This window comes from Mustela putorius, unplaced genomic scaffold (genome assembly GCF_011764305.1).
Source record: "Mustela putorius furo isolate JIRA1106 unplaced genomic scaffold, ASM1176430v1.1 tig00003853_pilon_pilon_pilon, whole genome shotgun sequence".
Taxonomy (NCBI): Eukaryota; Metazoa; Chordata; class Mammalia; order Carnivora; family Mustelidae; genus Mustela; species Mustela putorius.
This window is the reverse complement of record NW_025422005.1, coordinates 935393-948939: the sequence shown is the minus strand read 5'-3', so window position 1 is coordinate 948939 and position 13547 is coordinate 935393. Positions and strand designations below refer to the sequence as shown.

The window sequence follows — 13547 nt, the reverse complement described above, 5'->3', positions numbered from 1 at the left end:
TTTGACAAAAACTGCGGCCCAAGAGCCAGGCCTGGAGCCGCTCCACTATCTGGGCACGGAGGGTGCTGGGGAGACAGAACCCACAGCAGCACGGAGCCACGGCTGGATCCCAAGAGACTCTGCGACGACAGACCCCGGGAGAGGCAGAGGCCGTGCCCCGGGCAGGACTGAGCCAGGGCCGGGCTGGCGCAAGCCCTCTCCTCTCTGCCCAGCAACAGACCAACCTCACTGTCCTGCACAGTCCGCCCACCGAAGCCACAGGGTGCCCGGCTCCCCGCAGGCCGGCCCATGTGTGCCAGCACCCTGTAGCCTCGTGAGCTACCCATCTTCCAGGGGTGGGAGCACCTGTCTGCCGGCGGCAGGAGGCGGAAGACAATTGCGGAGAATGTAAGCACATGAACCTTGGGACGGGGGGAGTCAGGTCACCAGCACATGTGCTGCGTGTCCATCAGTGTGTGTCCGTGTTGGCCACAAGCCCGCCCGGAACAGGACAAAGCGGGATTCCTCCACGACGGCGGCCGTGCGAGAGGACGGCGGGATCCTGCCCCTCAGGGACCAGCCTTCCCACCGTTTCTCGAAGCCCACGCGCCTGGGGTCTCTGTGCAGCCCACTGTGGGGGCCCGAGCCGCCCTGTACTGACACGGGAGGAGCTGACCAGGCGCCGTGGAAAACAGCTCCCTGCGTGCCAGGTGTTCACACGCGCCCTTTCAGCTCACCCTCACGAAAAGGTGCGGCCATTATCCAGCTTCACTAAAGAGGACTCTGAGGTCAGAGAGGCCCCTGCAGCGCGCAGCTCTGAGATCAGCACAACCACCCCACAGCCTCACAGCGGATTCTGCGCCCGTGTCTGCTGCCGCCGCCGGCTCTCTGTCCGCCTACCGATGCGGAGGTTCCTTCTGCGCCGGATACTGGAGACTCCACGGGACTCCACCCTGAACCCCTCAGTGTGCGTCCCCGGAGATGTCCGTAGACCAGGCCCTCACAGTGGGCAACAATTCCCAAACCTGTCTCGTCCGCATTTAAATTTCCATAATTGCCCCAGAAATGAGCTAATGAACTTCCAAGAAGAACCTGCAAACACGAACGAGCCGTTTCGTACACTCACCTCAGAGTCCTCTTTAACGTCATGTTTCCGGGTTGAAGAAATGTAAGCGACTAGTGAAGAGAAAGAAAAAAACCAGGACGTCGCAGGTGCCGTCAGGAGCGCGGCCCAGGACGTGGGGGCTCCCCGCCGCCCCTCCCTCCCCCACGGGCCCGTGGACACCCGGCCCAGGGCAGGCCGGGGCAATCCCGGCGCAGTCCCACCTACTCGCCGAGGCCGAAGGAAATGCAGCCCCGGGTCCCACCAGACCTCCTGACTCCGCACCTCTGGGGGTGGAACTTGGGAACCAGCATTTGTGATTCTAGACTCATCTAGAAGTAACTATCCGCAAGATTTCCGTGCCTAGCCTTCCAGATGTTCTTGGGGTGTGCAGGTGCGGGGAAGAGGCGACGGAGGGGTGGGGGGGACGGGGTGGGTCCACACGTAAAGGGAGCGGGCGGGCTGCGCAGGCGGCTGGGGCGTGGGGGGTGTTTATTAGAAATCTCCTTTGTGTGAGGTTGCGCTAAATGCTTCATGTTCTGTGGTCTCCTTTCCAGGGCTCTCAGGGCACAGAACGCACGTTTATGACGTGGGGGCTGGGGCTCTTAGTGCCTAGACTTCGGGAGCTCGGAGCTGGGCTATCAGTCCCACCAGTATTCAAAACCTTTCTCCAAATTAAAAAAAAAGGAGCACAACATTAAAAAGAGTCTCTCCCCCACCACAAAACCCCCACAAAATCCCACAGAAACTCAAGAACCAACGTGCCAGCAGGCTTTCCCATGGAGACCAGCCTCTGCGGCAGCCCACCCGTGGGAGGGCCTGGCTGCGGTTGCTGCCGCAGCAAGTCTTTTCCAGAACTCCCAAAGTTAGTGCCGAGGAGAACGCCCGCCTGGACCCCCACGGCAGCCACTCTCGGACATGTGTGCGTCCAGGGAAGGCCACCCCACCCTGCCGCCTCTGCCCAGGGATGTCGGAAGACCCTAGAGACGCCCCCGCCCCCACAGTGAGGGGCCCGGGCTGCCAATATTGACCCTCGGAGAGCAGGTGGGAGCTAGAAAGGATTTGGGGACAGAAGGGGCGGCCCGCGGGACTCCCAGGGTAGAGAGCCGGGGCTCCGCCAGCAGGAAGAAAGCGGCCCCTACTTCCATCGGTGTCCTCAGAAGGAAGGCCCGCGTCGTCCTTGTCATCCACTGCAGGTTCCTGGGAAGGCATGACAGAATCCTGCAGGGGCGGGCAGTAGGGAGTGACCAGGCAGGTGTTACGAGGGAGCTCTGGAGACACTGTGTCACTTTCTATCACCACCTCCCGGGACAGACACATTGTAGCCCATGTCCTAACACCAATTCCACCGATGCACCTGCTGTCCTCACCACCCTGGAGACAGGAAGACCCACACGGAGCTCTCCTGTGATCCTACAGCGGGCGGCCACCCAGCACCTCCGGCTGTGATCTTTCCAGCAAGTGCTTTACAGAATGGGGCATCGGCACACCATCCTCGGAAGTCCGCCCCGCCCCCACTGCTGCGTCACAGAGTCCCGGGAGCTGATGTCACAGCTGAGGCAGCCCCCATTGGCCGACACTAAGCTCTGGGCATCGGCAGTCCTCAGCCCCTGGAGGCTTACATCTTTGGGGCCTTATTTCTTAGGCTAACGCGGACCTATGGGGTCAAAGGGTATGTGCACCTTCTTGGTTTTCGGCAGCCACGTCTGAAGGGACATTAGGAAGACAGTGTGCATCCCCCCACACCGGTCTGTGGAGGGACCCCCTGCCCAGTGCTCAGCAATATCGGGGTTAGACATCAGACGTGAAGAGCACGTGGAAGGGCCAGAGTGCTTCACGTGCATGCTCACAGGCTGGTGGTGAGGGGCACACGGGAGGCACGTCCTCTGACTTTCAGAGCGTCCCGGGGCTTTCCCTCCACTCCAAGTCTGGGGTACAGATGAGCCTCCCCCGTACCTTCACCCCAGCGCAGCAGAGGGCCCTGGAGGCCCCACAAGAGGCCCCCCCAGCCCAAGAGTGCAGGGGGCTCCCAGGGCTTGGGAAGGGGGCCCCACCCCATCTGGGGTGCCGGCCCGGGTCACGGCTCTGCCACCCACAGGGACCCCCTCCTTTCGTCTCCGTGGTGGCAGGGTCCCTTCCGGACAGAGGGAGCCCGAGGGTCACCGAGGCCGCCCCCCGCAGGGCCCTGGACTCGGGGCAGCCACACTCACCATGCGCCTCTTGCAGGTCAGCGGGACGAGCACGTGACAGCGCTTATGCACCAGGAGCTGGCAGTGGATGCAGCGGTAGCCCTGCCTCGCGAGACCCCATATCCTCTCACTGCACTGGCCACAGTACGCTCTCTGCGGGCAGGAACAGGGGCTGTCAGGGCTGGGGTGGCCCCAGAAGCCAGAGACCCGGCTCAGCACTGGGCCCCGTGGCACTGTCCCTGACCGGAGGCCAGGACAAGACGTGGCCCAGTCAGCTGACCACCTGGACACCAGGCTCTGCCTGACCTCAGGAGCCCCCACTGCAGTCTACCCCAAGGCTGGGGGAGCCGAGGGCCCCAAGGAGGGGGCAGGGACCCCGCTTTGGCAGGGCTGGTGAGACCCCTCCTTTAGACAGGGACGCACCCCTGCTTGTGGGGGCAGGAGGGGGATCGCGGCTCCGGCCGGGCTGTGTGGGGGCCGTCCAGATTCGCCTCGGGTGACCATGGCAACAGCTCTCTGACGTGTCGTTATTTTGAACAGCTAGGGGCAGTCTGTGATTATCTTGGGGTGTTTTCTGGGCATTTTTAGAGATTTTTAAGTGATTCTTCTGTTCTTCCAGGTTCTGAACGTTGGAAGCTAATGGTGACTAGGGCTTGTTCAGTGATGTTTTCCCAAATTTTGACTGTTACAAAGTGCAGGAGGATGAGTGTTCAGAAATCTGGCCGCACGCGGCAGGTGGTGGCGCGAGTGGTGCCGGCCTCTTTTTTCCAGCCGCAGCTCAAATGCAGGGTTAACAGACTTCATCCTTTTGAGAGAGCCTCTCCGTACTCCTGAGCAGTGATGAAAACAAGCACAGTTGTACTGAGCACAGCTCACTTATGGCGGCAGATGGAGTCCTCTTGGCACATGGACGCGTATGTGGTGGCGTGGACGGACCACGTGCCCGGAGCTCACGGCCACGGGCACTGAGACGCCACCTCCACGTCCGCGAAGCGCGAGCAGAGAAGCCAGGGCCTGAGGGGGCCGGTCCCCACACACAGAGCTTCAGCAACCAGTGCCTGGGGCAGTGCCCAGCACACAGTGGTCCCCAACGCATGTCCGCTAAGGTCAAGTAAACACACGCTCCCCCACATCACTTTCCACTTTGAAACAGGACAGAAAAGCACTTATTCCAAGGCTCGTGTGTTGCGCGAAGCACCCGTCCCGCGAGCTGCTGAACGCAGAACCCGGGGCCGTCGGGGAGCGGGCTGAAGGGCAGCGGACGGTGGCGAGGGCCGGACGGCGGGGCCGGCTGCAGCGGCACCTCCAACGCCTGCAGCTCTGGCCACCCTCCTTTGGTCCCGGCGCGGCCCACGTCGGGCAACCGCCGAACGCCTGAGCTCGGAGAAGAGCTTCCCGTCTCTTCTGCACGTCCGGCTGCGTCAAAGCACTCGTCAAGCCGTTAGGAACGACCCGCCTTTCTGGTGGAACACAGCGACGCGTTCAGCTTCCCACGGTCACCGCCGCGTGACCAGCCTGCGACGCTGCTCCCATGGGCCCCTGGGTGACCTCACGGCGTCACGGCAGGCTGCGGACCGACGGCGGCCTGCTCTCCCCGGGCTCTGCACAGGGGCACAGAAGAGACGTGGAACCCGCGCCCGTGAGGCTGCCACAGGCTCTTATCTCAGACCCGTGTTTGAACCGTTAACTCTTCAGGAAATGCGATGCTAAAAATAGAATGAAACCTAAATCCAAAGCTCCGATACTCTGAAGTTCACCTGATGAATAAACCAAGGGTTTTTAAGCCTCCCACGCGGCTGACTTGGTCCTTGGCTCGTGTTCTCTGCCGCGCGTCGCCCTTTCCGGTCACACCGGGCTCTCTTCCGTGGGAGCCTGTGGTTCCCGCGGCTCCTGCTGGATGCCCAGTTCCCACTATGCTCTGCGCTTCTTGCCAGGTGAGTCCCCCGTCCTACCGATTCACCTGTGTGGTCCCTGAGGCCCCGCCGGCCCCCGAGGGGCCCTCCTAGGCTGGCCCGTTAGGCTGCAGGTCCCGGGTTCCAGGACAGGCCCTGACCTGGCCCTCATGCCTCACCCTATCCAAGATACTGGTGTCGCCTCCTTTCCTAGGGTGGAGGTCTTGATTTCTTCTTCGGAAACTCACTGGATTTCTCTCTTAGATTCACCAGTGGAACTTTTTCTCACTGTTCTAGAAGAAAAGTCGTGTCAAGGCCAGATAAAGATCTAGGCGGGGGAACTCACTTTCTGCCCTTGGGTCACCGAGGTGTGTTCGCAGGACGAGGGGCGACTGTGATGATTCCTCCCCACCCCCGATTGCCCTTGGTTCTGAGTCCCCTGTCTTGGCCGGACCTGGAGGCCAGGTCTGCCCCGTTCCCCATGTTTATCACAGGGTTGTGCATTTCCCCTCCACCGGTCACTTCCTAGGGCCACTGAAGGAGCACAGCCCTATGTACCCTGCGTACACCTTGGGTTTGGACCTCTGGCTCCAGAAGGAACTTCTGTCCCAGGTCTGCAGGGCTTTGGTCCGGCTGCCCTGGGACATGAAAGTCCTTGGCCAGTGAGGCCCCTGCAGGCACCTCCCCTTCCACTGTGAAGTGGGATGATCCCAAAGCCACCTGAATTACATCACTTCTAGAGAACAGAAGCGCATCCTGAAGACAGAGGACGGAAAGGATGGGCTGGGGGCCACGTGTGTGGCAGACGTGGGGCTCTCGGGGTCCCGGGGCTCACAGGAGATGCACAGCGTGCGCGCCAGCGTCCTCAGTCAAATCTGCAGACCCACGTTCGACCACATGCAAGCTAGGACCTTGCAGCTCCCGCGCCCCATGCAGCAGAGCAACACGGAGACACACCCCCACACTCGCCACGCAGCCACCACGTGCAGAAAAGGCCTGGTGCTTCTGGAACGGGCTTGCGTGACGCACTCAGCAGCAAGTGTCCCCACCTTTCTCTTTGCTGGTGAGGGCAGTGCAGGCCGGGCGGTGACAGCCCAGGAGCTGAGGGGCGGCACTCACCCTGTTAAAGCGCTTGGCCTGGAAGAGATGGCCGTTGGCGCGGTACAGCTTCCTCCATCTTCTGGCTCCGCGGCGGTAGATGGATTCTGGGGGGGGGGGGGGGACAAGGGAGAGGGGTAAGGAAACAGTCCAGCAGCCTGCCAGCCCCCCCCCCCGAGGTGCACGCGGACGGCCGCCCTGGAGCGGGACAGCAGCTGGGCGGCCCCTGTGAGGGTCCGGCTGGGACGTCGTAGAGGCCAGAGCGCGTCCAAGCCTCCCTGTTTTCCCTTCCACCGGGCTGCGACCTTGTGCCTCACCATCCACGGAGGGGCCGCAGCTGCCACGCGGAGTCCACGGTGAGCCTGACGTGCCGCCAGGCGTCCTGTCCACCCGCACACGAGAGACCCCCGCCCGACAGCTCTCGGGGCAGAGGTGAGGCAGACACACCAAGCCCTTACGCGGAGTTGAGGGTTACCAAGCACGTCGCTTTCAAAAACGGCGTTCCAGAATCCAAACTCGTAAGAAGGACGCCGCTGACCAAAAAAGCTGGAATTACGGATTTAACTAGAACTGTCGGTTTCGTTCTTCCCCAAACATGCTCGTAACTTTGCTCCTTCCAAATGCTCTGAAGCAAACACCGGTACAAACAAAATACTCAGGACACAACGAGAAGCTTTGTGCTTTTATAAAGTTCCACACTGAAAGCCACTTTCATGAGTTGTGGAAGTGCCACGAATGCACACCAATGTGGAGACTAACGAAATGTTTTTAAAACAAGCAAATTACCAGCTCTGGCTGGACCCTGCTGAAATCAGGTCATGGCCACCGGACAGCCCGCTTCCCTCCCCTTAAACGGGAGACTGAGGGAGAAACAAGATGTCCAGATTCCTCTGCAGCAGGAGCCCCCAGCGGTGGGCAGCTGGGGGACTGGCAGAGGCCCACACATTGCCCAGGACTCCTCAGAGGTTTCCCGCCACAGACGCTCAGGCAGCACCCAGACGTGAGCAGGGACACGCGGGAGGAGGTGGCACCAGCCTTCACCTCCCGCTCCGCCACCTGCAAGTTCACACCTGGGCGCCACGGGACACCAGGACCACCCTCAGTCCGTTTGGCCCTCAGCTCTAAGGAGTCCCTGGTGATGCCCAGGGCCTTTATCCAGATGATGAGGTGTGTCCTGCCATATCCAGCCCTTCCAGCCTACCTGGCTTGATTTGGGGGAAGGCTGGTGTGGGGGGGGCAGGTCCATGCTGATGTCCACAGGACGAACCGTCCCCACAATCCCAGGCATGCCCCCGACCCTCCCTGCACGTGGCATTCACAACCCCCAGCCGTCCTGCAGAGAGAGGTCACTGAGTGACAGACACAGACGGAGGGACAGAGACATAGGGGAGCTGAGCTGGCCTGCTGGGGACACCCCGGTGCCAACATGCCGCAGGGGCCACTGCGGGTTGCCAGGAGGTCCAGGAAAACACTCCCTGCTCACCTATCCGCCTGCCCCATCACCTCAGGCAGAAGTGTGACCTCCCTGCTGTCGGTGGAGTGTGGCTTCAAGGAAACGTGTGTGGGTGCCTCTGGGCAAGGGATCGAAGCGGGGGGGGGGGGGGGTTACTCTGTGTCAGCAGGGCTGGGCTGCGGAGTCCAGACGCACAGCCAAGTGCTGTTCTGGATGTTTCCGGGAGGGTGTTTCTTTTGCTTTGTTTTTATCTCTTTGTTTTTTAAGTAGTCTCCACACCCCTGCAGAGCTCATTGTGAAGCCTGAACTCACAACCCCCAGATCAAGACCTCAGCTGAGATCAAGAGGCAGATACTCAACCACCAGAGCCACTCAGGAGCCCCAGGGGCATCTCTGGAGGGGACTGACGTTTAAACCAGGGGACTCGGAGTGAGGCAGACTGGCCTCCGTGACATAGGTGGGCCTCATCCAATCAGCTGAAGGCCTGACTAGAGCGAATGACGGGCATCGCCGAGCAGGAGGGAACTCTGCCTGCGGCGGCCAGACTTTCAACCTGAACTGAAGCTCGGACTCTTCTTGGTCTGCAGACCGCCGACCCGACCTGCCCACCCCACTAACGGCACAGCCGGCTCCTTACCACAGAGCTGTTTTCCTCTATTCACACACCCTACTGGTTCTTTCTCTGGACACCCCTGACTGACAGGAGGTCTCTAAGACAGTGTTACCTTTATCCCCACCCTACGCAGGCACAGGATGGCGTTTGCAAAACCCCTGGCTTTGCAGACCCCGGCAAGGCACCACGGTCTTGGCATGGCTTCAGGCAAGGGCAGGGAGCACCTCCCCCTCCTGGGGTGTCCGATCCACGCCCAGGCCGCTGCCTGGAAAGCAGCCGTCAAGTGAGTTACAAAGAACCACAAGGGACAGCGGGACAACCTTCGCTTATAAAAATATCTATGTATATTACACACACAGGCAATTTATTTATTTCAGATTTACAGAAAGTTCAAAGACAGTACAGAGAGAGCCCACGTCACCTGCCCACAGCGTCCCCTCCCGCAGCACCTGACTTCCGCTGACGTGTTCGTCAAGACGGAGGTGAACACCACGGCTGTTCCCTAACTCCAGCCGGAGCCGGCAGCCCCCATACACTTCAGGGCTCGGGACACTTCCAGACTCTGGGAACACTGCGGCGAAGACAGGGGAGCCCACGGCGTGCACGCCCCACCCGCGTCTTCCCACGGGCGTGCGGCACGTTGGTCACGACTCGTGGAGCAATACTGACGTGTGGCCATGACCAGGCCCTACTCTCCTCGGATTTCCTCAGCGTCTCCCTGCCACCCTCGTTCAGACCCAGATGCCACCCAGAACCCCACCCAGCCCCTCGCCCCGCTCGCCCAGGCCCCTTTCGGTGGTGGCCGCTTCCCCACGTCCCTGGCTGGACAGCCCCGCTGACACTGAGGAGGGCGGGTCAGACGCCCGGTCGGGTGCCCCCTCCTGGGGTCTGCCTGCTGTTTCTCTCAAGACTGGACTGGGGTTACCACCTCCCTAATTTTTTTTTAAAGATTTTATTTATTTATTTGAGAGAGAGACGGCACAAGCAGGGGGAGCAGCGGGCACAGGGAGAGGGAGAAGCAGGCTCCCTGCTGAGGGGCTCCTTCCCAGGACCCCAAGATCACGACCTGAGCCAAAGGCAGAAGCTTCACCGACTGAGCCCCCCAGGCGCCCCTCACCTCCTTAACTTCTGAATCAACTGAGCACCTTTCATGAAAACCCACATTCCCACCACGGCAGCCACCAAACCCCCAAAACTTCCGAATGTTGGACTGTTTACTAGAAGGTTCCCTAAGTGCAGGGCTGGATGCAGCGGGATGCGGCCCGCTCGGCCTTCCTGAGCTCAGCTGGGGCCCACCATCCTCTGCCCTCGCTGGCCAGGGCCATCCGCCTTGGGGGCCACCAGCTCCAACGACTGTCACGTTCGCGGATTCTGGGTTTCTGCCTGGAAAGTCACAGCCCCTATTCTTGATTTGAAGTGACAACCACCCCGTGTAAACGGGGAAAAAAAGAACACATGTCCTCAGAGAGCACACGTGTGCAGCAGGGGCGGGTGCTCGGGGAACGGCGCTGGCTCTGCGCCCCCACCGCGCGTCCCCTTCTTGCCCGCTGATTTCAGCACCTGCAGGAAAGGGGTCCCCCACACAGGTCGGGTGGGCAGGAAAGACCTCCAAGGGGGTGTCAGGGCCCTGCCTGCGGCACAAGGCAGCTGCCCAGAGTCCCGTCGGGTCTGAGGTTCAGCCTCGGCTGTGTGGTCAAGGCCGCGCTCTGAGGTCCGTGTGCCGCCAGGGCCCTTCCCGGGCGCCCGCGCTCTGGCCTGGGCACCACGGCGAAGGCTGGGCAGCTCGCAGCGGCGCCCGGGGCGCGTGGGGTGCTCTCCCCTCCCCCCAGCATCAACTCCAACCCTTGGAAGAAGCTCTTCGCTTGTCTTTGAAATTCTATAATTAGGAGGCCGCAGGGAATTTTAACGAGCTCAGTTTCTATGGCAATGCCGCGTCTTGAGGGCTCTGACAAGAAGAGCTCGTGGAGCGACAGTGTGAAGAAACCCCGCGGCCCGCAGACACGGGGACGAGCGTGGGCTGTGCCCGAGTTCCGGGGCAGGGCACCGTGGCAGGCAAAGTCTCTCTCGCTGTTCGCGGGCCACGGGCCGGGGTGAGCAGCACAGCCCCGCGCCACGCCACGAGGACGGCCGCAGAGCCCTGAGCCCGGGAAGTGCTGCCCGGATGCGGTACACATTGGGGCGCACCGCGTGGGGACTGTCCCATGCCGCTCCCCGGGGGGGTGACCTGCTGAGTGACCCGGCCCCAAGCAGGGGCAAGGAGCTGGTGAGGTGGCTTCGGGCCAAAGGGTGGGAAGCAGAGTGTGACTGAGAGCAGGGGCCCGGGGCAGAGGGGGCGCCGCCGCCTACCAGCTTCCTCCCTGCGGCCGGCTGCTCCGACTGGACTCTGTGCCCCGGGGGCGGGACCCCGGCTCTCTGAGCGGCTCTCCTCAGTACAAGGCTCAGCCTGGCTCGTTCCGGGCAAGTATCTGACATGCAACAGTAAGACAAAGGACACACTGCCAGGGCTAGGACAGCTAAGACAGCCCCGTCCCTCCGTCCTCCAGGACTGTGCGGAGACGTGCGTGTCGGGGCAGAAAGGTGGTGGCCAGTGCTCCTGCAGGACCCAGCTCTGTGTCACATCGCCGGCCGGGGTGGGGGTTCAGAGAACGCTTGCCCCAGGACCCCCTGTTCTCGCCAAATGCACATTCCACTCACAGGCTCGGAGGACACGCTGCCATGTGACCTTCTGGAATCAGCAGGCTGGGGTTTTGGGGGGGTCCCGACCTCAGTCTGGCTGCCGGGGAGGGACCTGGTGCCGTGGGGCAGCCCGGTGGGCACCCTGGCTGGGAGGTTCCCGAGGACAACGGAGAGTGTGGACGAACATGCAGTCCCTGCGTCCCTTAGGGGACCGAGCCGTGGCTCCTGTCCCAGGCCTGCAACGAGCAGGGCACCACGGAGGGACGTCCCCGAACACCAGACTGCCTCTCCAGACACGCTCTGTGAGGGCCTCCCTCGGGGCACGTGGCCCATCTGCTGCGGCCACCGCGGTCTGCCGTGCCTGCCCGCACGGCCACCCAGCAGCAGCGAGACAGCCCAGGCTCCGGGCTAAATCCCGGGGCTGGCCTGCGGGCACACTGTGGATTAGAGCTGGGACTGCGGAGACCACGCAATGGCGAGCCTCTCCTCCGAGGGGAACGGGGACTGCACTCGGCTCCCCTCTCTCCGGGCCCAGCGTGCCGCCACCCTGCCTCGCGTCTCCTAGTGTGACGCCCCCGTGCCAGCGGCGGGGACATGGTCCTCGAGGCTCCGCATCCCCTGCAGGGCTTCCCGCTGGCCCCTTCCCCAGCAGCCAGGGTGAGGCCACAACGGCAGAGCGGGGGGAGCTGGGATGCCACGGCGGAGGGGGGCTGACCCGCCGGGGAAGACGCGGTCCGTGGGTGGGGCAGGGGACAGGATGCCACTTCTCCCGCGAGAGGAAAAGGCCCCATGGAGGACAGACAGGCGCGGACGGCCCGCGCGGGGGTCTGTGCAAACAGGTCCCCTGCTTCGGAAGCCGAAGTCTGATTCCCGCGCGCTAAGAAACCTGGTGCGGCGAGCAGGCGCGTGCCGGCGCGTGCCCGGGGATCCCGCTGCTGACTTTGCAAAATGAGAGCTGCTCACCCGCAGAGCCCCCGACCGGAGCCGGGGCCGGCAGGGGCTGGCAGGGGCTGGCAGAGCACCGAGCAGTCACCCAGCCCCATGGCGCGGCCTGCCCAGGGAGAGGGTCGCGGAGAGGGTCACGGCCCTCCAGGGGCTCCTCAGAGCTGCCCCTCCCTCACCACATGCTGTCAGCGGCCCTGAAGAACACCGTCCTGCGAGGTTGGTTTTAAGGAGGGATTTAACAGGGATTTCTTTTTCTTTTTTTTTTAAGCTTTTATTTATTTATTAGAGAGAGAGAGAGAGAGCACGAGCATGAGCACGGGGAGTGGCAGGAGAAGCAGACGCCCACGGAGCAGGCGCCCGACGCGGGGCTCCTCCTAGGACCCTGGGATCACGACCTGAGCCGAAGGCAGAGGCTTCACCGACTGAACCCCGGCCCCCCAACAGTCCAAACTTCTAATCATTTTATCACAGATACCTTAACTTTTCATGGTCCAAGTCAAGTTTTAATTAAAGGGCTGACCGATATTTCACAAAGCTTCTATGGAAAAATGGGCACCAACTTCCGAGTAACCTACTATAAATAACTTCACACCGAACGCAACTCCTTTCTGCGGGGAGGATTTCCTCCAAGGACTCACTTACAAGGAAAAGCGCTCGTTGCTGCTCAGCGCCCAGCGCTGCAGCAGGACCTGGGCCTCTCCCGCGACCAAGGCCAGCACCTGGGCAGGGAGCGCAGAGCCTCGGCGACGAGAGCACCAGAACCACCTGGCCCCCCGGGAAGCGGCAGCTTGGATGGGGAGCTGGGCCCTGAAGACGTGGGGTGGCGCCAGGACCCGAGGGGCCTCAACCTAATTCCGTCTCCGAGAACAAACCACAACAGCAGGAAAACAGCAAGCAAATGTGCAAGCAATGCGGACAGCCGCAGGAGGGGACGATTGTGTCACCAGGCCCACCTTGTGTCCTCAGGCTGTGCTATGGGTCCTGGGGCAGGGGTTGCAAAGAGAGCAAGAGCCGCGGGCAGCTCATGGGCACCCGTCTGGAGACAGAAACCGGGGCCCAGGACACCCAGGACATCCAGGACATGCAGGACAACCCAGGTCTAAGGAGGTCTCGGTCAGCCCGGACGCAGTGACCACACCGACACCACTGGGGACTGGGGACACACACTCCAAGTGAGCTCTCACCGTCTGGAGGCTGGGGCCGGAGGTCAGAACGCCTGCCGGGGCCGGTCCTGCCAAGAGGACTCTTCCTGGGTGAAGGTGGCCTTCTCACTGTGTCCCCGGGGCCGAGACAGCCCACTGGCCCTTATAAGGGCAGTGATCCCAACTGAGGGCCCCGCCCTCTGACCTCAACCAGCCCCTCCCCAAGGCCTCATTCCAAACACTGTCCCATTTGGAGTTAGTTCTGGTTCTGAGGGACAACATTCAGTCTGTAACACTCTGCCCTGGCCGCCTCCCCCAAATTCAAGTCCTTCTCACACGCAGAACACACTCATTCCATCTCAACAGCCCCCAAAGTCTTAACTCCTACTAGCATCAGTTCTGACGTGCACATTCTGATCTCAATCAGGCAACCTTCACCCAGAGACAGGATTCCAGTC

At 61.9% G+C, this 13547-nt stretch overlaps 1 protein-coding gene across 3 annotated transcripts in view; it reads right to left on the bottom strand.

The window, feature by feature from the left end:
* Nucleotides 1-13547, bottom strand: part of PRKCZ (protein kinase C zeta) — an 89380-nt gene that overhangs the window by 22378 nt on the left and 53455 nt on the right. For 2 of the 3 annotated variants that reach the window (XM_045063561.1, XM_004768749.3), the window contains 4 exons: nt 6282-6367; nt 3292-3423; nt 2224-2302; nt 1106-1155 (listed from right to left, as the gene is read on the bottom strand). In XM_045063561.1, coding sequence (XP_044919496.1) covers nt 1106-1155; nt 2224-2302; nt 3292-3423; nt 6282-6367 — 347 coding nt within the window. Of the gene's footprint in view, nt 1-1105; nt 1156-2223; nt 2303-2438; nt 2547-3291; nt 3424-6281; nt 6368-13547 lie in introns of those variants that run through there. The other variant, XM_004768748.3, reaches the window with a different exon arrangement.